General features: G+C 42.8%; 1 protein-coding gene and 1 non-coding gene across 3 annotated transcripts; both read left to right on the top strand.

The window, feature by feature from the left end:
- Positions 1 to 2159: 2159 nt before the first annotated feature.
- On the top strand, positions 2160 to 2232 carry Trnaa-ugc. Its single transcript has one exon. It is a non-coding gene; the product is annotated as a tRNA-Ala (tRNA).
- A 4767-nt stretch (positions 2233 to 6999) lies between these two features.
- Positions 7000 to 17030, top strand: Zbtb21 (zinc finger and BTB domain containing 21). 2 transcript variants are annotated; one of them, XM_048803707.1, is made up of 2 exons: positions 7000 to 9965; positions 11988 to 17030. In XM_048803707.1, exons 1-2 carry the CDS (start codon positions 9812 to 9814, stop codon positions 12980 to 12982), a joined length of 1149 nt encoding a protein of 382 aa, XP_048659664.1. In that variant the 5' UTR covers positions 7000 to 9811; the 3' UTR covers positions 12983 to 17030. The 2 variants fall into 2 exon arrangements, with proteins under 2 accessions (XP_048659664.1, XP_015334282.1); XM_015478796.2 differs by having other exon boundaries at positions 7006 to 11384.
- The last annotated feature ends 8353 nt before the right edge of the window (positions 17031 to 25383 follow it).

Here is a 25383-nt window from a genome sequence, read left to right as displayed (position 1 = left end):
TGATACCTAATGTATATGTTGTGTGACAGATCACTGCTTATTTTAGGAAGCTCCGTCTAGCAGCAGCATTATAAAGCATGGGTTTGGAAGGCATGACAAGAAAAGTGAGTACCACGTGGAAATATATTAGTTAGGGTTCTTTAATAACCAGAACAGAAACTAACTGGCTGACTTGAATTGAAAAAGGAATTTATTGTAAAGATACAAAGTTGCTCTTGGTTGAAGGAAAAACTAAAAAAAAAAAAAAAAAAAAAAAAACCAAAACCTTGGGCCAGGAAGGTCAAAGCAAACTAATTCCAGGAATTCTGAATCAGGCACTAGTGGGTTGCATTTTCAGGCTCCTGCTGAGATAAATCAGCCTCATTCATCTGTAGGCTTGTCATTCTTCTCAGGACCCATGTTCTAGGGAGAAAGTTTCTAATTGGCCTTGGCTTTGGGGTGTGTGTCTGCAACCATCAGACTGTGCTCATGGGACAAGTGTTCTTCCAAAGCAGAAATTAAGGGGCTGTTCACAGGAGGAGGAGGAATGGCTGCTGGATGGTCAGAACAGACCAACTAACTGCCTGTGACCAGAGGCCACCCTGGTGTGGTGCAATTAAGACCTGAACTGCACTGGGAAATCATTCTGCTGGTGGTGACGGAGAGTATGTATTCTTGAATCAAATTCAAACCCAAGAGAAGAGACAGACATTCTGAAAATGTGATGGAGTGGAGTACAAGGTAGTAACCTGACCCTCTGGAAGGATCGGGTAAGCTAGTCTAGCATTGAAATCTGAGGAGCTTTAGGTGTTTTCTGGATGTCTGCATTGTCAACAAGTGAGTGATAATGAGAATGAACTTCAGTGCCAGCATCCTGTTACCATAGAATAGTAAAATCAAATGAAGAGAGTTAGGCTAAATCCAGCAGTGGGTTTGCATGTGAACTGTGTGTTTTATTCCAAAGTCAGTAGGTGCACTGGGTGTTTGCCTGAGCTACATGCATTTCCTCTCTCTAGTATCATAATTAGGATTATTTAAGCAATCTCCAACATTCCAAAGGATCATGGTTCCCAGAATTTCATTTTAAGTCAGTGTTTGCGGTGTTAAAAGACATTTTCCTTTAGAACTGTTAGTAAGAGTTCTGGGCCACCACGATAATTTATAATGCTCCTTAGCTGTGATACCAGGCTGAATTTTAGTCTCTGAAACTTGAAAGAAGGTGGGATTATTTTGATTCTTTTTGATCTCCCTCTCTCGCCCCTCACTTAACCTCCTAGTTTTGTACTTGGTGCCTGGCTGTGCTTCACTTTCTTCTGCTTCTGTCCCCAGAATGCTCTGCCTACCTTACCTTTGTCCCCTCAAAAATCTTCATTCCTTGCAGCTGTTCTGACATTGGTATAAGGAAGAAAATGATTGCATTAAATTAATTTACTTTAAGATATGGGTGCCCAGACCTCCTTAGCATTTAGTATACTGAAGGACTTGGGGATCCAGCAATGAAGGGCTTTGTGGCCATTCTAGGGAACCAGAACTTGAGGCCAGGCAAGCTTTTGAGATCCCTGTGTTTTTGGTGTTTGTGATAGAAATGTGGAGAATAGAACCTTTGGTGTTACTGTAACTGGCAAGGGAGTATGAGTCCCAGTCCTTCCCTGATGTTTCTGCTAATGACTCATCCACTGTCCTGCCCCCTAACCACATTAATAGTTTCCTGAAATCCCATTGCTGTCATACTCTTGGAATTCTTCATCACACTGTTGTCTGTTTAACCACAGGAATGTGAGCACCTGGAGAGCCAGAAGCTGGCCAGTTTGCTCACCTCCCATTACCAGCACCTCTGTGACATGCAGTGTGGAGCAGGCCCTCAAAACAGGGGGGAGAGGGGAGAAAGATGTGTACTTGTAGATGGGACATGTTCTACAGACCAGGGCTTCATACATGTGTTGCTTTGTTTGTACCTTGCAGAAGTTCCATGTGGTGTAGGTAGTGCTCACCCCGTTTAATAGGAAACTAGATCTCAGAGAGGTCCAAATGGTCTTTAGAAGGTCATCCACCTAATAGGTGGTAACTATGGGAAAGGCTTTTCCACAGAACTGTCATGCCTCCCATGAACTGTTGACCATAAAGATGCTCTCGTCTTGGACTTTCTAGAAAAAAAACGTAAAATAGAAGGTTTAGGGGCTGGGGATATAGTTCAGTTGGTAGAGTGCTTGCCTTGCATGCACAAGGCCCTGGGTTCAATCCCCAGTATCCCCCCCACCCAAAATAGAAGTGGTTCAGGCAGAGTTTGGGAAAATATTTGTGGGTGAGGATCCCAAATGGTCAGTGATTCTGGTTTTCTGGGAGGGTTCCTTGCAGCTTTTTTGCTGCTTATAAGCAGGCCTTTTCTTCCACTTATCACCCCCTTTTAAGAGCTCCCAGGCTTTCCAGCATGGCTGAAGTGATGGAGCCTACATGTTGAGTTGGTAGAGATGAGCAGTGGAGAGGGAGTGGGCTGTGGACACCAGAGGCATGCTGCATTTTTATGTGAGATACATGGTCATTGGTAGGTCAGATTTCCTGTTCATTCATAATTAAAACTTTCAGGAGAACTGGAGTCTGGTGTGCCAGCATATTTACTGTTTCTGGATCAGAAAAGTGCATCAAGGAAGAAGTATCCTCAACAACAAGGCTGGCCTCTTCTGAGGGCCAAATAGGAGAGAAATGAGTTTTGAGAATTCAGTCTGCACTTCCACCAGCCACAGAGAAGTTTGTTAGATCATGTCATGATGCTCAACGATTACAGTTTCCCTTTTTGCCTATGTTCTCAATGAAGCATTTTATATTTCACTCAAGTTGTTAAACTCAATAAATAGATAACACCTACTGTGGTTAAAACAAAAAAATCCAGAATGTTAATTGTCTAAAAGCAAGGGCCTTAAATGAAGGCGAGGAAGCACCATAAGCTCCCCACCCCCACCCCCCTTCAGCTTCCGTCTTTTCCAGCCTCATAATCTCCTGCCCCACATGTACCCTTTACTCTAGCCAAAAGAATCCATTGCAGCTCCAGGGTTCTGTCTTGTCTCTTGATGTTGCACATGTCTCTTAAAATGCCCTTCACCTTTCCTGCCTGTCTCCTCACCATGTTCCCTGATTCCTTTCCTGATGGTCCTCTCACCTGTTTCCGATGGCCACAGCCTGTACTGGGTCCCTTCCTGTGCCACCTGCATACTGGACTGCATTGATCGGTTGCCTTGTCCTATTGCTATGCAAGACTTAAAGCTCCAGAAGGCAAGCTGTGTATGATAAGTTGACAACCTCCATGTTTAATAGGATTCTAGCACATTCTGGGTGGATGCCCAGCCACCAGAACCATATACTGTGATTAGAACCCATACTCTGGAACCAGACTTCCAGCTCCACTACTGCTAACCATAGGCAAATTTTTTACTTCCAGTGCCTCAGTTTCCCCACTTGCAAATAGGGCTATGACTATCTAGCTCAGAAGATGATGTGAGAATTAAAAGGAAATATAGAGACAGTATGGCAGAGTGTTAAGAACTCAGCCTCTGAAGCTTGCTCTGCTGCTGCTTATTTGTGTGGTATTGAGTAAGTTACTTGACCTTATATGCCTCAGTTTCCTTATCTGTAAAATGGGAATAATAGTAGTACCTATCTCCTAGAGTTACGTAAACGGTGAATTATTATATGAAAGATGTTTACTTTCATGTATGTGGAAGAGTAAGCACACACAAGTATTAGCTATTTTTAAGCATGTAGTGAGGGTTTGAGTGAGTATAATGGAAAATAAATATTGTGATGTTACTCGGTGTGTCAGGAACTTGGACATCCATAGCCCCTTCGTTAGCAGACAGTCTCATTGATGACTCTAAATGGAGGTTACAGTCAAGTGAATAGTTTCACACCCCAAATAATTTTCAGGACAGAGAATATTTATTTTATAGCTTAATTCTTACTTTATTATTGTTCCCCAATTCCAAGATGTTTTTGTTCAAAGAAGATAGAAGCCTTTGGTCCAAGAGATTGGAAGTAGTTACTTAGAGCAAAACCAGGGACTATGAAGAAGGGATAAAGAAAGAAATCTTTCTAAACAGTGAACAGCAAGAAGAATATTGCTGTCTGGCAGTAGAGTGCATGTGATACATGGAATAGCATCGTTTGACTTCCCAGACACAACAGTCTCTGCTGACTTTACATACCTCCTTAACCTGTGCCTGTGGATGCAAGTTCTCTTGGCGTCTTGGTTTGGATTCACCCAAAAGCAAACCTTGATATAAAGGTTTAACGTAGAAGTTTATATGGGAAATTATTCCAGAAAGCATAAGAAAGGGATAGAGCCAGCTGTGGTGGCATACACCTGTAATCCCAGCTGCTCAGGAGGCTGAGGCAAAAGGATCATGAGTTCAAAGCCAGCCTATCCTCAGTGATTTAGTGAGGCCCTGTCTCAAAAAAGGGGCTGGGAATGTGTCTCAGTGACTCAGTGGTTAAGCACCCCTGGGTTAAACCCTTGTCCCAAAAATGAGGGTGGGGGTTAGAGAAGGATCTTCAGAAGAGATATATGGGGGCTGGGTTATAGCTCAGCGATAGAGTGCTTGCCTCACACTTGTGAGGTACTGGGTTTGATCCTCAGCACCACATAAAAAAATAAGATAAATAAAGATATTGTGTCCATCTTTAAAAAAAAAAAAAGAGAGATGTATTGGTGGACACATTGTCGTACACATAAAGTGTATCAGAGCTGAATTCCTTTAAAAAAAAAAAAATCTGAACTCCTGATTTCTCTGTCAAACCCCATGTCAACTAAGGACATCCTTCCGGCTGTTGTGGCAGAATTCTTAGACACATCCTAACTCCTTCCCTTCTGCATTCCTACAGTCGTTCTATTAGCAATCCTAATGGCTTTGCCTTAACCTCCACTGCCACTACCTGGTCCAGGCCACCTGGATCATGGCAGCAGACTCCTCATCAGCTCCAGTTTCCACTTGTGTCCTGTGCTCTGTGGTTTATTCTCCATGCCATAGCCAGGGCTATTATTTTTTGTTTTTTTGGTAGAGAATAAAAAGTTTGAGAGCTCACTGTTTCAGAGGTCTTAGTCCATAGAAAGCTAGCTTCATTCCTCTGGGCTTCAGGTGAGGCAGAATATCATGGTGGAAGAGTGTAGTGGAGGGAAGCAGCTCACATGAAGATCAAGAAGCAGAGGGAAAGACTTTACTTACCATATACAAAATATATACACCAAAGCCGTGCCCCGAATGGCCACCTGCTCCAGCCACACCCTACCACCTTCAGCTACCACTCAGTTGATTTCTCTCAGGGGATTAATTCACTGATTAGGTTAAAACTCTCCACCCAATCATTTCTCCTCTGAACCTTCTTGCATTGTCTCACATATCAGCTTTTGGAGACACCTCACATCCAAACCATAACGTGGCCCCCAAAAGCTCACAATCATCTCACAATGCAAAATACATTTTGTCCATTTCCAAGAGTCACCACAGTCTCTGAGACTCAGGGCAAGCTTGCCTCATGAGCTCCTGTAAAAATCAAAAGCAATTACAAGTATCCAATATATAAAGGTACAGAGAAAACATTTCCATTCACAAAATTTGGGGCCAAGAAAGGGATAGGACCAAAGCCAGACTGAAATGCAACTGGGCAAACAAGTCCTATAGTGCCACATCCAGCATCTGGGGCACATGGCATCGTGATGTTCTCTCCAAAGGGCTTGTGTAGCTCTGCCCGTGTGACCATGTTGGTTGCAGCCCAAGTGGCCTTTCTGTTGGCTTGTCTCTTCAATACCTGCAGCTTTCCTACAACGATGTCCCACATTACTGGTATTCTTAATCTCGGGGGTCTCCACTGCAACTTTGGCTTCCTCCTCAAATCTCCACACATCACTCTCAGAGGCTGCCTGCAGGGACTCAAACCCTGCTGCACTTTTCCAGGCCTCAAAGCCTAACTGAAATTTTGGTGGAAGCTTCCATGACCCCCTAATTCCAGCACCCTGCATTCCTGCAAATCCAGCACAATGTGGTTGATACCATGGTCTTCTGCCATCTTGAGCAGTAGCCAAGCCTCCAGGGACCCTGGCTGCAGCAGTCTTCTTGTACAAGAATAGAGTAAGTAAGCTATCCAGGCCCTCAGTAAGAGGGCCTGGGTAGCTTACTTACTGAGGGCCTGGGTAGCTGAGCATGTTGAAAAATCTTCCTAGGCCCTCTTGTACAAGAAAGGTATTCCACTGGTCTCAAGAGAATTTTTGCTTTTGCTTCCTTGAGTCTGAGACGGATATGATCTTGCCAATTCCTGAGATACTGTTAAGCCATCTTTCTTATTGTTTCTGGGCAAAGCCTTTAGCATTTTAGTGGTGGTAATGTTTTTAACAACTGCAGCTTTCTTGGCACCAGTTTTACTCCCACCTTTCAAGTCCATGTTTTTCAAGTCTTTCTGCTCCACTTTCTGCTATTGATTATCACAATAAATTCAGCTAAAAGCCACCAGCAATATCCATGCCACCACCTAAATGTTATGCAGCCTAGAAATTTCTTTTGCCAGATGAAGAAGTCTGTGGCTTTTAAAATCAGCCTCACAGAAAGTCTCAGGACACAGGTAAAATGTAGACAACTTCTCAGCCAGAAAATAATATGAAGGGCCTCTAGTCCATTTACCAATAGTGTCCTCCTTTTCCTCTTAAACCCTCTTGAGCCCTGTCTTCACTGCCCACGGTCCTATTAGCATTCTGGTCTTCTGAGCTCCCACCAGAATCAGCCAGTAAGCTTAAACAACCTAAAGCATTTCCAGCTTGCACTACTAAACATCTCAAATTCATCCTACCAACTCCAAAAAAGCTTAAAAAAAATTCTGAACCACATGGTCAGGTTAGACACAGCAACGACCCCATTCCTGGTACTAATTTGTGTTTTATTCAGCTTTTTTTTTTTTTTTTTTTTTTGCTGCTGTGACTAAAATTGTAGAGGGTAAAAGTTTATTTGAGGGCTCATAGTTTCAGAGGTCTCAGTCCATAGAAGGCTGTCTTCATTTCTCAGGGCTTGAGGTGTGATAGAACATCATGGCAGAAGAGTATGGTGGAGGGAAGTGACTCGCAGGATGATCAGAAAGCAGAGAGCAGCTATTACGTTTCTGATTAAAACAATTCAAGCTTTGTCATTTCTTTGCTCAGTCTTCCAATGGGTGTGTGTTTCTCATTGTGAAGTTTCCCCAGCAGCCCACTCAGCCCTGTGCAGTCAGTCTGTCTCCTTCTTGCTTCTGGAATGTCCCCATCCTCGGCTCTCTGGCTCTTTTGCTCCAGCCCTCCCTTACGTTGCTTCCCTCTGCTGTGATGGCTTCCTTCCATATATTCAGGCTTATCCCTCATTCCTCAAGTTTTCTCAGGTGCCATTTTGTTGAATGAGTGAGTGGCATGAGAGGTTTCTGGTACCATTTGTAGTGTGTTGTAGGTGCTAAATAAGTGATAGCAATTACTTGACTCTCAAAATAGCATTGTGCAAGCCGGGTACTGTATCCCTGCGGCTCAGGAGACTAAGACAGGAGGATCGCGAGTTCAAAGCCAGCCTCCGCAATGGCAAGGCTCTTAGGAACTCAGTGAGACCCTGTCTCTAAATAAAATACAAAATAGGGCTGGGGATGTGGCTCAGTGGTTGAGTGCCCCAGAGTTCAATCCCTGGTACAAAAAAACAAACAAACAAAAAAAAAAACATTGTGCAGAAGTAGCTATTTATTGTCCCTATTTTATAGTGGCAAAAACTGAGAGGTTAGGTAGCTCAAAACGGTGTCAAGCTTTCTTGATTATCATCCAAGGGAAGGAATGTATTTCACATTTCAGCCTAACACAGGGTTACTACAAATTGCCAGTATAAAGCTAAGTCAATACCTGTGACATTATAAGCTTCTTTTTCTTCTGACCTTTGTAAAAGATGAGGTTTCTTTATATAAATAGTTGTGTGGTTCTTAAAGTGAGGCAGAAAATTAAATGGAAGGGAAGGTGGTATCTGTCAAACAGTCACAAGTAGAAGAATGAAGTTTTACCATTGACTATGAAATGACAGCAGCATGGAGGGAAGGGAAATCTGGTACTCTGCCCCAAGACTGGTTTGTGGCCCAGCTGAAGTCATCCATCCTGGAAGCACAGCCTTACTTCTGAGTCAGCATGGTGCCAAGGAGTGAAAGTAGGAGTGACAGGTTGTGTGTGGCAACTCACAGACTGCTCTCTGCTGGCACTACAGAACCTGGGCCTGGGTTGACCAGCCAAGGCTGGCCCCCTGGAGCCAGGAGAGAACCTGTAGAGGTGCTGGGGCTGAGTGCGGTTCATCTGCAGAGTGCTCTCTCCAGAATGATGAGACTGTCACAAAGTTCTTAATTACTTTGGATCCATTCTGATAGTAAAAGTAAATGTCATGAGTGTGTGTGTGTGTGTGTGTGTTTATACTTATTTTATTTTTGGTGGTGCTGGGGATAAAGCCCAAAGCCTTGTGCATGCTGAACAGACACTCTGCCACTGAGCTATATCTCAGTCTCATAACAATATTTCAAAGAGAAAATGACATTATAAAACCAAAGAGATGAAGTGTTATGAAATTCACTTGAAGAATCGTGGGGAGCCCAGCATTGCCTCTGTAAGAATGCCTCTGTCTGCGTTGAGAGCACGAGAGAGTTAATCTGGACCCTTTTCTTTGATACTGAATTAAGTACCTATTTATCCTGCAATTCTTGAAAGTGAAGTGCATTAGTTGAGTACTTATTATGTTTTAGATGCTGGCTCCTGTCGTCTTTGCCACGTCCTTCAAGAGGAGGCAGCTTGACTCCTACTTCACATAAGGCATCCAGCAGATATGCCTGAGGACATTGGCTCACAGGGAGGAGCTGGCACCCAGAGCTCACAGTCACCCACCACACTCATCCACTTTTAGATTTGAAGGGAAATTCAGTGTGAAACCTCAGTTCAAATCCCTTAATTAAGTTTAGAATCAAACTGAAGTTTTCTTTTTTCCTTTTAAAATATTTTTTTTAGTTATAGATGGACACGATATCTTTATCTTATTTATTTATTTATTTATTTTTATGTGGTGCTGAGGATTGAACCCAGTGCCTCATAAATGTGAGGCAAGCGCTCAATCACTGAGCCACAATCCCAGCTCTAGGCTGAAGTTTTCTTGGTGGTACTGTTGAAAATCCCATTTGGTTAGAATAGTATTCAAGAGATTTCAAGGTAATTTGTGTTTAAAAAAAAAAAAAAAAAAAAGTTCCTAATCTTTAATGCTTCTAACCTTTGTTAAACACTTTGGTTTACTGCTAATTAGCCAAGATTTTTCTCTTTCCAAATCCTTACCCATTTTAAAAGTCTGACAGCACCTGTACTTTGCAACCCATTGGTACTATTCCCATTACATACAATATGCAATAATAAAATTGATTTAAAATTATAGACTTCAGAGGTTTTAGTCATTCATCCTTATTCTCCAAATTAATGAATAAAACCAAGCATCAGCTGAATGAGGATCCTGAGTAATAAACTTTAATTTATTAAAATTAAAGTATCACTTCCATATATACCTACCAAGTTTTAGCAGTCTTTGTCTAAAGTATAGTCTTGAGTTCCTAAAATTCTCCAGTTGTAATGACTGATGATCTTTCTCGACCAGGAAACAGTGTTTTATATTTTTACTGTTATTTAAGTAAAGTTATTCAGAAAGCTTCTGTCAGCCCACTCTGCTGAACACTGGCGCCTGTGGAAAGACAGCTGGCTCTACCTGCCCTGGTGAGTCTTTAACCTCAGTTTTGGAGATAATTCTACTTTCTGTTTTTCAGAGAAGCCCGAGCGATGGAGGGGTTGCTGCACTACATTAACCCAGCACATGCCATCTCTCTGCTCAGCGCTCTCAACGAAGAGCGCCTCAAGGGGCAGCTGTGTGATGTGCTCCTGATTGTTGGAGACCAGAAGTTCCGAGCTCATAAGAATGTCTTGGCTGCCAGCAGTGAGTACTTTCAGAGTTTATTCACAAATAAGGAAAATGAGTCGCAGACTGTCTTTCAGCTGGACTTCTGCGAACCAGACGCCTTTGACAATGTGCTGAACTACATCTATTCCTCGTCCCTGTTTGTGGAAAAGAGCAGCCTTGCCGCTGTGCAGGAGCTGGGCTACAGCCTGGGGATCTCCTTCCTGACCAACATTGTCTCCAAAGCCCCACAGGCCCCCTTCCCAGCCTGTCCCACTAGAAAAAGAGTGTCCATAGAGGATGAAGAGACCAGTTCTCAAAAGAGAAGTGTCATCGTGTGTCAGAGTAGAAGTGAAACACAAGGGAAAGCTGCTGGTCAGAATCCACCTGATCTGAGCCATGCTTCCCGGCCCTCACCAAGTATTGCAGCCAAGACCAGTACCAATAAACCGGCTCCGAAGCCAACAGAACCACTTCACAATCTGTCATTAACTGAAAAGAGCTGGCCAAAAGAGAGTAATGCAGGGTTTTCAAAGTCTCTTGAGCATTCTGGGTCTTTGGATGACCCCAGTAAAAGCACCTTGGTGAAGAGGAATGCAGTGCTGCCCTCGAAGTCTCTGCAGGACAGAGACACCGTGGACGATAAGCCAGGGGTGAGTGGTCAGCTTCCCAAGGGAAGAGCTATAGAGCTGGCCTTGACAAGACCACGGCCACCTGTTTTGTCTCTCCGCAGCTCATCAGAGACTCCCTATCTCTTAAAAGAAAGTAACAAAGGAAGTGGTCAAGGTGAAGATAGGAACTTGTTGTACTACTCCAAGTTAGGCTTAGTAGTCCCGTCCAGTGGGTCTGGTTCTGGAAACCAAAGCATTGACAGAAGTGGCCCACTTGTTAAGAGCCTCCTCAGACGGTCATTGTCAATGGATAGCCAGGTTCCTGTCTACTCACCCTCCATAGATTTGAAATCTTCCCAGGGATCTTCTGCAGTGTCCAGTGATGCACCGGGAAATGTGTTTTGTGCTTTATCGCAAAAATCATCTTTAAAAGATTGTAGTGAAAAAACAACCCTGGATGACAGGCCTCAAGTGCTACAACCACATCGCCTCAGGTCCTTCAGTGCTTCACAGTCCACAGACAGGGAGGGGGCCTCCCCGGTGACTGAGGTGCGCATTAAGACTGAGCCCAGCAGCCCACTGTCAGACCCTTCAGACATCATCCGCGTTACAGTAGGAGATGCAGCAGCAGCCACGAGAGACCTGCCTCTGAAAACAGAAGATGACCACAAGGACATGAGCAGGCTTCCAGCAAAGAGGAGGTTCCAGGCAGACAGAAGGTCACCCTTCAAGAAGGCAAAGGCAGACGAGCAGGGGCCTCTTGCATCAGAAGATAACTGTGAGGACAGCACAAACCCTCCCCTGGACAGAGATTTCCCAGATTCTGACTTGAACAAAGACGAATTTGGTGAGTTGGAGGGGACAAGACCAAACAAAAAATTTAAATGCAAACATTGCCTTAAGATCTTTAGATCAACAGCAGGTCTTCACCGCCATGTTAACATGTACCATAACCCAGAGAAGCCCTACGCTTGTGACATCTGTCACAAGAGGTTTCACACCAACTTCAAAGTGTGGACACACTGTCAGACCCAACACGGCATAGTGAAGAACCCATCACCAGCCTCTAGTTCCCACGCAGTTTTGGATGAGAAATTCCAAAGAAAGCTGATTGACATAGTGAGAGAGAGGGAGATTAAGAAGGCCCTGATCATTAAGCTGAGGCGCAGCAAGCCTGGCTTTCAGGGACAGAGTAGCTCCCCAGCACAGCAAGTCATCAAGAGGAACTTGCGCTCTCGAGCCAAAGGAGCTTACATTTGTACTTACTGTGGAAAGGCGTACCGTTTTCTCTCTCAGTTTAAGCAGCACATAAAAATGCACCCCGGAGAAAGACCCCTCGGAGTAAATAAAGTTGCTAAGCCAAAAGAGCATGCTCCTCTAGCAAGCGCAGTAGAGAGCAAAGAGGTTTACCCGTGCCGCCTCTGTAATGCTAAGCTCTCTTCTCTTCTAGAGCAAGGCAACCATGAGCGCCTATGCCGGAACGCCACCGTTTGCCCTTACTGCAGCCTCAGGTTCTTCTCGCCCGCGCTGAAGCAGGAGCATGAGGACAGGTGTGAGTATAAGAAGCTGACCTGCCTCGAGTGCATGCGCACCTTCAAGTCCTCCTTCAGCATCTGGCGGCACCAGGTGGAAGTGCACAACCAGAACAGCATGGCCCCCACTGAGAATGTCTCCCCGCCAGCTCTGGAGCTCAATGGTGAAGTAACAGCTGCTTCTAGGCCCCAGCCCCAGCCGGAGCCTAATAAGGTAAATCACATCACTACACCAAAAGACGATAATGCATTCAGTGACTCTTCAGAGCAAGTGAACTTTGACTCAGAGGATTCCTCCTGTCTCCCTGAAGACCTTAGTCTTTCCAAACAACTGAAAATCCAGGTCAAAGAGGAGCCTGTGGAGGAGGCTGAGGAGGAGGTGCCCGAGGCCAGCGCAGCCCCTAAGGAAGCAGGCCCCAGCAAGGAGGCCAGCGTGTGGCCCTGTGAGAAGTGTGGGAAGGTGTTCCCAGCCCACAAGCAGCTGGAGCGACACCAGGAGCTTCTATGCTCAGTGAAGCCCTTTATCTGCCACGTGTGCCACAAAGCCTTTCGCACCAATTTCCGGCTCTGGAGTCACTTCCAGTCCCACATGTCTCAGGCCACAGAAGAGACGGCACATAAAGAGGCAGAGGTATGCCCCATCCCCACAAACTCCCCCTCGCCACCGCCTCTGCCACCACCGCCACCCCTGCCTAAGATCCAGCCTCTGGAACCTGACAGCCCCACTAGCCTGCCTGAAAACCCCACCCTGGCCACAGAGAAACTGTTTGCACCCCAGGAGTCGGACACTCTTTTCTACCATGCCCCGCCCCTTTCAGCAATCACATTTAAAAGACAATTTATGTGTAAGCTCTGCCACAGGACATTCAAAACAGCCTTCAGTCTCTGGAGTCACGAACAGACACACAATTGAGAGACCCACACTTACCCGATATGAAATGGGAGGCCCCTCAATTGTGAACTGTCCTAAGAAACAAAATATTTTTTAAAAAATAATAATAAAGGTTGGAAATTGTTATGCTTGAATTTAAGTTTGGGATAAAATGACATTATTTAGAAATGTCCTAACTCAACTTCAGAAATAAACTCTAAAATATTGTGATTCCAGACCTCACAGCAACAATGGGGTTTGATTTCGTTACTGTTGAAATTGGATTAATCTTGATGGATTGCACAATCCTCATTCCAAGGTGTCAGTATAATCATTTAATTGAGGTTTTTGGTTTTTTACTGATTTGTGATTAGTGGAATGCTGTCAGAGTATTCTTTCTTCTGATTATTTTAGACACCTAAGTTCTAGTTAAATCTTAGCCATGTTCTTAAGGCCAAAATGTATCAGGAAGAAGTGGAGTTGTTGGCAGTATTGATTTAGATCTTAGACACCTTAGCAATAAAAAATGATAAACCTCAACTTTAACAAGTTATCCTGGCACTTGATAAAAACAAATATTTGGTATTTTGTGGTCACGTAAGAACTTTCTTTTTCTATGAAAATTGTGAGAAATTTAAATCAGCAATAGTCACACTTAGATTTTTACAGAATAATGAAAACTTGCTCTCTGTCACTTAGTATATCAAATAACGGTCATGCTCCAAGGAAGACACAGAAATGAAAATACAATTCACAGGAGTCCACGCTTTCCAGGAGCTTCAGCTGCAACAGGCGTGTCATAGAGACCTCTGTATCACAGCCTAAATCAGACCTGCGTTGAAAGGACTGTGCATGTTTGGTTTCCTCCAATTTATGTTGTCACAGATTGAAAGTCTGAGTATAATTGGAACAAAATGCAAAGCTGACATGGTACTCATTCTGAATTCAACATTAGTGTGACAGGTGGGTGGGGACAAGTGTGTAGACAGATCCCACCACTAGGAACCAGTACAGCCACTCTACTATGTTCTGAACCACCACTTCCTTCTAGAGACCTCAGCAGAGGAGGAAACCCCACCTTGTACTTCCCAGGAACAATGTGTATGATACACCATTCTCCTGCCTCTCTGTCTCTTATGAAGACTTCTGTTAGGATGAGTTGGAGTTTATAGTGGTTAAAATAGCAGTAATAGAACCATCTGCTCTAGGCCACTACTTAATATTCAAACATATGTGTCAAAGCACTTATAAAGGGTCCAAAACTGATTTTTTGCTACTTATTTTGGTAATAGGGTTTGGGCTTTTGTTGTTGTTGTTGTTCTTTTCCTATTTTGTGACAGTTGTAATTAAAAGCCTTTTAGTAAGTGTTATCCAAAGTTCATTCAGGTGTTTCAGAAGGGAAAATTTTTATTTCACTTTTGTGGGGAGGGTTACATATATAAAAGAAATATTACTGAAACCACAAAATCCTTTGTAGGTAGTGATACGGATTAAGACTCCAAGTTTATACCTTTTTTAAACTAGGTATTCTTTCAAATTAGAAAAGTCAACTATGATGACTGAGAAATAGTTTTCAATTTGTGCTCTAATAGAAGAGAACTCCACCTATCAGTCTCATCATCAACATTCCATATCAATAGTGGGGGAGATATTCTTTTTATTGAAACAGTCATTTTTATAAAATACTAATTGACTTTGTATATTACAGAAATTATATATGAAAATTTGCCTTTTATCCTTTCACTTGAAAAAGCTATTAAAAAATCCCCAAATATTTTAGTAGTTATTTCTATTTTGTTTTCAAATTTGATGAAGAAAGGAAAATAAAATTAGGTTGCAGTTACTGATTCTTGCCATCTTTATATTTTCTTGAAGAAATCTATGCATTTTACAGACGAAACTAAAGCATATGACCTTTAATGAAAGAGACATCATGGTGGATTATCGCATATGGAATTCATTCCCTGTTAATGTGGTCATTCTTACTCTGAGCACTAGCTGCCACTTCAGGAGAAGACAGTTGCCCTGACACCTACATGACTGTTGGCATATCTGTGATAACTCCACGATACAGAATGGTCTTGGCATTGCAGATTCAGTGTCCCAGGACTTGAACCTTTATGCTACATTTTTGAAGATTTTTTAAATAATACTGTTAATCAGTAAAAAAATATTTTTGATCTCAATATAGGCTCTGCATATCTGTTAGATTTTAAAAATTAACCAGTGTTTTGTCTTGGTCACATTTTTTTTGTCTAGGCAAGAAGTATAAGATTTCAAATAAAAATTTGAACCAAAAAACATTTATAATGCAGTTCTGGATTTTCTATTACTTTTTATAATGTACCTTAAAAGCATTAGGCTGAAAGAGTTTATTTTGGTGGTCAGAAACAACAACAAAAAAAAAATGCTTCCACTCATGTAACTATTTTAAATGTTAAGAAGTAAAATAATGAAAGACACATTAATCGCTTTATTCAGTAAACAGTTTTTTAAAGAATGTTTATCTCAGCCAGTAGGCAAATATTTGGTGTAATAAATTGGTCTTTCATCGTTGCAACTCCTTTAGATGGTAAAGATATTCTTGTAAATGTTTTTTCTGATTGTAATTAATTTTTGAAAATGTAGAAAACTCATTTATTCCTTGTAAGTATTCAGGATGCCTGCTTTTTTACGCAGTGTGGAAAGAATGTAAAATGTTTTAATATATTCTTTGTTAATCTGAGAACTTGTTATTGAATCCTTTTATGTGAGGTAAGGAGGGAGTAACATAAAAGTGTTTTTTTTAATCAAGAGTAAGCAATGGAGGTAACAAATATTGTGCATTTTATAGTAATATTTCAAGATCAATAGAATATTCATGCTTAAGACTAGTTGGTATGCATTTATAATTTTACCAAAACGTTCAACTAGCAGTTCACTAATGGATGTTTTTGGCATTTGTGGGGAGATGTATGTTGTTCCTGTTTCTGTTTGGAATGGGTCATATAGCCTTCTCTCTGTAAAAATTTGTCCAACACTTAATTGGTTATCACCTAAATCCACACAAAGCCCCTATTGGTGCTAATGAGAGTAGCAGCTATGGGGCAAGAATGGAATGTGCCCTTCCCTGGAGTCCCGGGTGGCTGTATCTCCTGCCTGGCTGAATAGTCAGGGTGTGGAAGAGACAGAACAGACTTGAAGTTGGCCTTTGTTCCCTCAGATTGGGTTCTTGGGTGCATACACACCTGTGTAACTATAATTCAGAACTACAAAAAGAAAAAAAAATTTAATTTTCTTATATATAAATAATTAGGTGTCACTCCTAACATATTTCTTGATAAATTTCATTCAATTAGCTATTGGAATATTACAAGTCAGTTTGTCAGTTTCTGATATCTCATTGGTGTTTTTTTAATAAACATTGATTTAAATAATGATAATACACATTCTTTAATAAGTTCAAACACTGGCTACTAAGCTTTTTAAAGTTTTAGAAATACATTTTCCTCTTGTGGCTCTAGCACTTTAAGAAGTTTGATGTTTGCGTGATTTCGAATGGGCTCTTTCAGTGTTTACCAGGGAGTGCTGCAACCTAGGGCATTTCCATACCACAGGAAGAAACTCAGTGTTTAGATTCTGGAGGAGAAAGAGTGAACATCAGGTATTTCAAAAATTCCTTTTAGAGACAGGCTTTGGGGAACCAAAGCATTTTACTGTAAATCTTTACAATAATTGAATCAGAATTCTTTAGTCATTTGTTTGTACCATCTGAACTTCCATAGTTATTCTTGGTTAATACTAATTCTCAAAAGGTGGATAATTTGTTACTGACAAATACAAAACTGTGTCACAGTTTGCATTGAATATATGCTTATTTTGTTTAAAGAAAAATGAATAAGTGGTTTTGTAATATGTTTTTGTCGTTAGGCTTTGGAGTAAATCACTTTTTTTAGGAATAAGCTTTTTTGGACTGAAAATTCATAGTATAATAGAATATCTAATGTTAATCCATTGCTTACTTGTACCTAATTATATTGTCTGTTCACTTTGCTTAAATCTTAACTAAGAATGATTGGAGTCAATAAATTTGTACTGTATTTTGCTTTGAGTCATGATTTCGTTACGTTTTGCACTTTGATGGTAATGATTAGTAGCATTTGCATTTATGAAAGTAAGGAGAAAGGCCTCCTGTTTGGATAATATGGATGTCCACTTAAGACTTATGGGAGATATTTGGTTTTCCCCAGTTCGTGGTTTCTTATAGAATCAAGTTTGTATTAAATATATGGTAATTAAAACTAGATAAGCAGCTACCTTGCTTGTCCACCTTTTTCATTTCTATTCAAAGTAGTAGCTTTTAATTCACCTTTTCCTTTACTTTCAAAGTAATATTATTAAGGTGAATGTGAGGGGATATGAATACCTAAAAAGAAAGTGCCGTGCACTTTGCATTGGTTCTTCAGCACGGCAATTGATAGGCTGGCTCTCTTTCCTAACCTAAGGCTTCCAGCATTGTATTTTTCATTCTAGCAAGGCTTTTTGGTAACATGGGATGCGGCCTCTCTTTTTATTTTTATATTAGTTTTCCCGTAACAGGAGAGTGGAGCTGTAGGTATTTCACCAGGTTGACTTGAAGACAAGGCACTAGAGCCAAGGGAAGAGGTGCTCGTGGGCTAATGGATGCAAGCCCCTGTGCCATGGCTCTCACCTCCTTGTTTTCCTTTGTTGATATCCAAATTGGCCTATTTTGGAACGGCTGCCTAAAAGTGTCTTGAACACACTACAGGGACAACGATTTTTAATTTTCACCCTTTAACCTGCTGTTCAATTAGCCACTGAATGGATATCATTTTGTTTTAAAAAGTTTCCTTTTCTCTTAGAAATAATATCTTTGGGAGGTTTGAGTTTGTCGCACTCGTGTCTCATCTTCCTAGGTTATCAGCACACACTCATGACAGTAAATGCCGTAGTGACAAAGCCACAACCCCAATGTTTGGGACTTTCTCCTGCCCGAGGCTGAATCTTGGCTCAGTTCTTGATGAACTAAGATAGGTGGGTGGCAGGTCTTGCTCGGGCATGGCAGATGCTGGAGAGGAGGATTCTTGTGTGATACAAACACCGTAGCATGAATTCAAGTGTCAGTTGGCTATGGCCCACATCTTCCACCAGGAGGACCCCTTGATTGGCCATCTGCCTTGAGATAACACAAACCTGCATTTTGCCCAGCAGAGGATCTTCAGCCCTACTTACTGTGGCTGGCATAATTTCCTCCAGGAAATGCTTTCTGGCCCTTTCCATTCACTCCTCTTCCTAGCCCAGAGTAGTGCTTCCTGACGGCCCATCAGTGCACTTGCTGCTTTCTGTTTCATCCAGGTCCTTCCACTAGACAAGGAGGGGCCTGAGAGTAGAGTCCATTATTCATATGTTTCCAGGCCAGAAAAACAGAAGGGGCCTATTAAGCATTTGAAAAACAATTACAACAAAGAAATTTTGAGGTGGGGGATCACCAACCTATTTGTTTTTAGCTGGTGATAGTAGGAAACAGTAAATATGTCTGCATTTCAGTGCAGCTATTTAGTTAGAGATGCACAGTATATTTTAACTTTTGCATGGGTCTCAGCAAGCTCAAGGAGAATAGAAATGTGCCAGTGGCCAGTTTTAGATTGACAAGTCCCTTTATAAGTGACCAGCACTCATGTACTGCCATCATTGTTTTGACATGGTGTGTGTGTCACTGGTGCTGCTGAAGTGCCCATTGGGTCACCTCAGTGTATGTAGTTGCCTGATGAGGGCATCAGCTGGCACTGAGTGCTCATTGTAGGTGCAGCTTGGCATGCTGCCTGTGGTGATGTTGTAGGACGATAACAGACCTGTCCCCCATGCCGTTGTTCACTTTTACTCCTGCCCCATTCTCAGGCAACCCAGTATTCTCTTGTCTCCTTCAATTTGGAATACTCCTCAGTCTCTGACTTTCATGGCCTTGATCATTTGGACAACTATGAACAGATCCTTTGTTGGCGTGTCCCTTAATTGGAGTTTCCTCAAGAGTAGGCATTGCACTTGGGGCCAGAATGCCACCGAAGCTGTATTCCCTTCAGGTCACCCAGTGGGTGGCCTGGGTGCCCATCTGCCCTGTTACTGGTGTGATAATTTCAATCATTTCACCAAGCTTTTCCCTCTTCATAGAAATTTTGTGAGGAGTTATTTTGGGAGTACCCACTAATTTGGGCATCTGTTGATGTTTCTTGCCTGCAACGTTTTTATGGTCATTGCCAAATAGAGATTTCCTTATCCCACCATTCCTTTATTATTTGTGGGCTTTCTACTACAAGAAAAGAATGTTCTGGTATTCCCATTAGTTTCCTTGATCCCATGTGTATGTGATGTGGATTCATGGATGCCTGTATCCTTCAAAGGGTTATAATCAGTTGCCATCATTTTTTTTTTTTTAATTTGATGCTCAAATTAGTCTAAATTTAGCAGTGCTAAGTTCAGAACAGTTTCCCTGACCTTTTATATGTGTCTTTATTCCTGTATTCTTATTTTTGGGCACAGGATGTTACAGGAATCCTCTCTCATTCTTTCCCTGCCATAGCTCTGAAACCAGCCTTGTCCCTAGGGAATCAGATTCCTTTTGGTGGAGAATGGTGTGGGAACTTCCACCTGGACCTAATACATGCTCATTGGAAACACACGTGAATGCCCCAGCCTGTCAGCAGTCAGACATGAAGGGAAAAATACACATGCATTCACATCTGGATTTAATTCTGAATCTTCTGTTGAATTTCTTGATCTGACATTGATAGCTTAGACTCCAGTCCAGCACATAGGGGCTGTCCATGGCTCTCTGCTCCTGAAGGAGTACCTCCCCTCAGATTGGGGGAAACAGACCCTGATTCCCATATTCCTCGCACTAACCCATCTCCAGGTGCCTGGGCCCACCTTCCACACAAGCTGACCATCCGCCTCACAGGAATCTATCTGGTGGCTTTTTGACAAAGGAGGAAAGGTAGAGGAGAGAGGAAGGACTATAATTGCTTCTTTGTCTTATTCACCTTACAGTTCTATCAATTTTGGTTTCTCTTTGGGTAAATAAATGTAGAGGATTGATTTGCTTACCCCCCTATCATTTTTTAAATGATCCTCTTTGTGTACTATAAAACCTACTTCATTTATATTAATGTAATAATCGATTCTTTCTTGTGATCAATTTTAGTATTGTGTTTATTAGCCTTCTATTATTGTAACAAAATACCTGAGACAATCAACTTACTTAAGGAAAGATTTATTTTGGCTTATGGTTTCAGAGGTTTCAGTCCTTGATTGATTGGCCCTATTTCTTTGGGCCTGTGAGGCAACATCATGGTAAGAGGACATAGCAAAACCATTTGCTTCATGGATTGGAAGTAAAAGAAAAGAGGAAGAGGAAGGCCTGAGGTCCATCCCCTTCAAGGGCATACCCCCACTGACCTAAAATCTTCCACCAGTCCCCCTTTTACAGGTTTCCCCCACCTTCCAGTAGCACCGAGCTGACCAAGCCTTTGCAGGACATTGCAGATCCAAAGCAAGCAATAATGGCTTTCACTTCTACCTATTTGTGTTACCATATGTAGTGTGTTTCCTGTAGTTGACATATATCTGAGTATTGATTTTTTTTTCCCCAATCTGATATTCTCTGCCTTTTAATCAAGGTATTTAGATCATTCACATTTAATGAGATTGCTTTTATGGTTGGATTAAATCTCTTATTTATTTCTCACTTCATCTGCTCTTTGCTCTCCATTTTATCTTTTTCTTCCTTCTTGCTGATTAGCTGGACATTTTCTATGATTTTGTTCTCCTTTGCTGGGTCATTAGCTGTAATTTTGTCTTATTATTTAGTGGGCACTGCAGGGCTCAGGGCCTGTGTCTTTCTCCATAATAACCAAGTGATATTCTGCCTCTTCCCGTAGAAGACTTCCCAACCTGCTTCTTCCCTACCTCCCAGTCTTTGTGCTTTGTCATCATGTGATTCGCTTCTAGGGATGTTCCAAACCCCAAATGCATTGTGACTGTCTTCCCATTAGTCAGTGGTATTTAAAGAGGTTTAATCAATAAGCAAAGTCTGTACATTTCTCCATCTAGATTCCTTCTCTGGTGCCACTGCAGAGGGAAGCATTCCGCACGTCAGCATTTCTGTGGTGTGGCTGCTGGTGCTGAAGGTGTCCAGCTTGTGTGACTGAACGTCATTCATTTTTTCAACCTTGAAAGATGTTTTTGCTGGACATAGAGTTGTAAATTGATAGTTTTTTCCTTTGTCTCACTGTTTTGTCTCACTGTATTGTTCACAGTATTGTCTCACTGTTTCTTAGCCCAACCATTTTCAGGGAGGAATTTGTTGTCCTTACCTATTGTCCCTCTACATGTCTTTGACTGTGGCTTCTTTTAAGCTTTTTTTTCCTTATTATCAGATTTGTGCCATTTGATTGTTTTGTAGTGTAGTTTTTGTGTTGTGTGTGCACACATGCACGCTTTGGTTCTTTTAATTTCTTAGAATTTTGAGTTCATGATATTTTAAAATCAGAATCACGATTTTTTCAGCCATTTTGTCTTCTAGCAATTTTTCTTTCCTTTCTATTCTTTCCTTCAAAGACTCCAATTATACATATTTTAGACCATTTCAAATTGTCCCATAGTCACGATTGCTCTGATAAGTCTCTCTTTCTCGAGTTTCATTGGGTGGTCCCTCTTGTTGTGTCTCCTGGCTCACCAGCCCTTTTTCCCATCCTCCGTGACCGCCTGCTGATCTCTCAGCTCACACAGGGTTTTCATTTCTGAAAGTCGGACTTGGAGCTTCGCGTTTGTGCTCAGCATGTTCCGTCTCTGCTCTGACTCCTTGAGCAGGTGACACCCATCCAGGGTCCTTTCCCATCTCCTACCACCTGCTCCATTTCTGGGTTGGCTTCCTTTTCTCCTTGTTGCCTCTTGTTGTGTCTGTTGTTTTATTGGATGGAAGACGTGTGCAGCTGACTTGTGCTGAGTGCTGATCATTTTTGTACTCCTGTAAATATTCTGGAGCTTTGTTGGGGACATGATTAACTTACCTTGAAGCAGTTCTGTCCTTTCAGGATTTTCCTTCCAACTGCATTCAGTGGATGAGAGCAGCAGTTAACCCAGGGTCCATTTTGCTTTTACTGAGGCAGAGACATCCCCGCCACGTATTATTTTGGTAAAGGTGCACACTTTGGGTATTTTTCCCTCTGATCCTTCCAGGCAGTTCTTCTGCCAGGCTCAGGAAGTTTCCTCACATCCGAAGACCCCGGGGGCCACTCAGCGACCTGAGTTTATTCTCTCCCGCCTTCCCCCTCCTTCTTCCCAGCTCTCTGCACACCTCAGTCAGAACCCGCCATCTCTTCTTCCCAAGCTCCACCGCTCAGTTCTCTTCCTCCTCTCCCAGTGCCCACCGTCCTTTGTCCCTGATGTCTAGTTTGTTTTAAAGATTATTCTTTCACTTATTTTGTCTGGAGTGGTTTCTTACAGGATGGGAAACCCAATCTCTGTATTCCCTCTTGGCTAAATGTGGGACTGAAGCTTTATTTTCTTACCGATGGATTAACTAAAATGCCCCTGAACACCTGGCTACTGGACATCTGTGGATGCTGTGCCAAAGGTCACTATGGAAAATCCCCAAATTCCAAGCAGCTTATGTATGGTATGAGAGAATTCCGTAGAAATTTTCTCAAACTTGATGAAACGTCACATATACCCATCACTCAATCTTCAATAAACGTATCCCCTCCTCGATCCACCATGGCCTGGTTCAGAAAGGCTGTGGCCACTTGAGCACCCACTACCATGAAAGAAGATGGAGGGAGGTCGGAATGGAAAGAGACGGGCATTTCATTTCCAATAAGTACATGATCATGGATTCAGAGAATTTGCAGGAATGAGAGATTTGTAACTTGGAAATGGCCTTTCCTTGTGGGAGGCCTGGGGCTTAAGCATCATTAGCTTCACAGCACATCTGACTGGTTTTGTTGTTGTTGTTGTTTGTGTTTTGTTTTTTGTTTTTTCATTTACAGAGTGAAACCTCAGGCACAGCCTTTTACAAGGTTGTCATAATCCGACGTGGGTCCCAGCCTACCACTGGACACCCTCTACTTCGACTCAATCTCTGGATGACCTGGGGCAAGGGTAAACTCCACAGTGGGAGGCTAGAAGAGGGAAGAATGTTCCTTTGCGTTCTCCCCATTTTGGTGACAGAGGTGGCATATAGACTCTTCTCTCTCTCTCTCTCTCTCTCTCTCTCTCTCTCTCTCTCTCATGATGAGCACATCAGGAGTCACCTGTCCCCCTCAAACAGACTTTTCATGTGTAAGGAAGCAAAAGGAAGCAAGGTGTTGTTCTAAGTGTTACCAGGATGATTTAAAAGTAGGTTTTCACAGCATTGAAGTTGTATCTTCGCGTTGATTTCATACAATTTACCAAAAAACATTCTCTGTTCAGCAGATCAAAGACGGATTATTGAACAATGTGTAAAGTTGGATGTTATTATTTCTCTTGCATTATAGATTCTAAAGGCAATATCTGCCAGTTGGGAAGGATTCATTCCTATAGCTCCTTCACATTTTTGAAGTTTTTTTTTAATAGTGGGGGAATTTTGCCCTTAAGATTATGTTAACCATCCTCCTGTTCTCTGGGTCTTCTAATTCAGCGTTCCTGTACTTTCAGCATGCCTAATAAATTGTTTCTAAAAATTCAGAGGGATCCTCACTTGCCTTTGATGAATTCTTTGTTTTATGTTCACACTTCTCAGCACCAGCACCACTGTCTTTAATCCAGCCAGGGATCAGGCAGCCCCCCCTGGCTTCAAGTCTGGATTCCAGTCAGGTCCCACTAATGGAAAGCTCCCGCAGCGGCAGTGTGTGTGCAGGATCTTCTTGGTGGAGATGCTGGGCCTCCCATTGGCTGTGTCAGTAGCGTTCTCTCATCTGCAGCCCACAGAGTGTAGGTAAAAGAGCTTGGGCCAGGCCTGGTGGCACACGCCCGCAATCCCAGCAACTCAGGAGGCTGACACAGGAGCACTGCAGGTTTGAGGCCAGCCGCAGCAACTTAGTGAGAGCCCGTCTCAAAAAAGGGCTGAGGATGTAGCTCAATGGTAGAGTGCCCCTGGGTTCAATCCCCAGAACTTAAACACACACACACACACACACACAAAAAAAAAAAAAAAAAAAAAAAAAATNATTCAAACTAGGACGGCCTGATGAGGCCACAGCTCCCAAGGTCCCATCATTTCACCTCCCAACACTCCCGGATTAACACAGGAGCTTTTGGGAGACACCTGATATCAAAACCAAGAAAGTTCAAATGGCTTTTTCAAGACCAAAATGGTGGAGGAGAGTGCTCACTTCACAGCGCTTAGAACCACAAAATGACCCACTAAAGTCCAAAAGGCTCTATTTTAATCTCCACCAGCAGAGTTATGATGGCCAGTGTGCACCAACACAGCATGAGTACCCAAGCGGGAACCCCTTGGCTCCCGTGCGCCCTCTTAGTGTCCGTGGGCAGATGAAGTGGCAGCAGGAAGAAAGGAGAAATACCTGGGATGCAGAAATGTCCCTGTGCAGCTGCTGGTGTCGGGGAACAGACAGATGTGAGTGGTGCAAACATGGGGGACAGTTCTGTCAACGGGCCCACCCTGCTGATCCACACATGCTTTCTTTTAAAAAGCAATTTACCTGCAGCCCTGCCAGGCTTAAGTCAATAGTCTCTGCTGCATTCCTCAGCAAACCACCTGTCATCCGCAGGAGAAATGCAGGCCCTAAATGCCCATAAGAAGGGCACAGGTTACCCTGGGCGGAAGGGAGGTTGCTGTGACCCTTACATAGACCCGATTCCAGAACTCGGGGAGATAAAGACTCCAGCCATAAACTCCGTAAGAACAGGTTCCAATTAGAAGTGGTCAACATGGACCAAAGTGACTCCGAGCTGCCCTGGCCCTTTACCTTGTGCAGTGGGGACTTGGAAGTCTGATGTCATCCTGCTATCAGTCAGAGAGGTGGACCTGGGCGGGACTCTCTGGAAACTTCCCAGGACCCAAAACAAAACTGGAGGGCAGGAGGGGCATGCCATCCTCTCTGAGAGATCCACTCTCTCCCTTGAGAGTGCCCCTTGTCCCCTTTTCTGATCCTTTAAAACCCCTGAGTTTGTAGATGAAGCTCAATTCCCTGCTTCTGCTGGCAAATGGGGTGGCCAGGGATCAGGCCAGTTTCCTCCTAGGTTCCTTCCTCACAGATCTGAAGGTCAGAATCCACAGATGAGAATGAAAGGGAAGAGTGAAAAGAATAGGGTTCATGTAAGTGAGAAGAGCTAGACCCCAGGAGGGGACTGTCACAGGCCAGTGTCTCCCGGGAAACTGAGCCATCAGGAAGAAACCCCACCCCTCGCCCTCAAACCCCAATTCTTGTGATCAAGTCACAAGA

This window comes from Marmota marmota, unplaced genomic scaffold (genome assembly GCF_001458135.2).
Source record: "Marmota marmota marmota unplaced genomic scaffold, marMar, whole genome shotgun sequence".
NCBI classification, from domain to species: Eukaryota; Metazoa; Chordata; class Mammalia; order Rodentia; family Sciuridae; genus Marmota; species Marmota marmota.
Note: the sequence above shows the minus strand (reverse complement) of the source record. Positions and strands in the feature narration are given on the sequence as shown.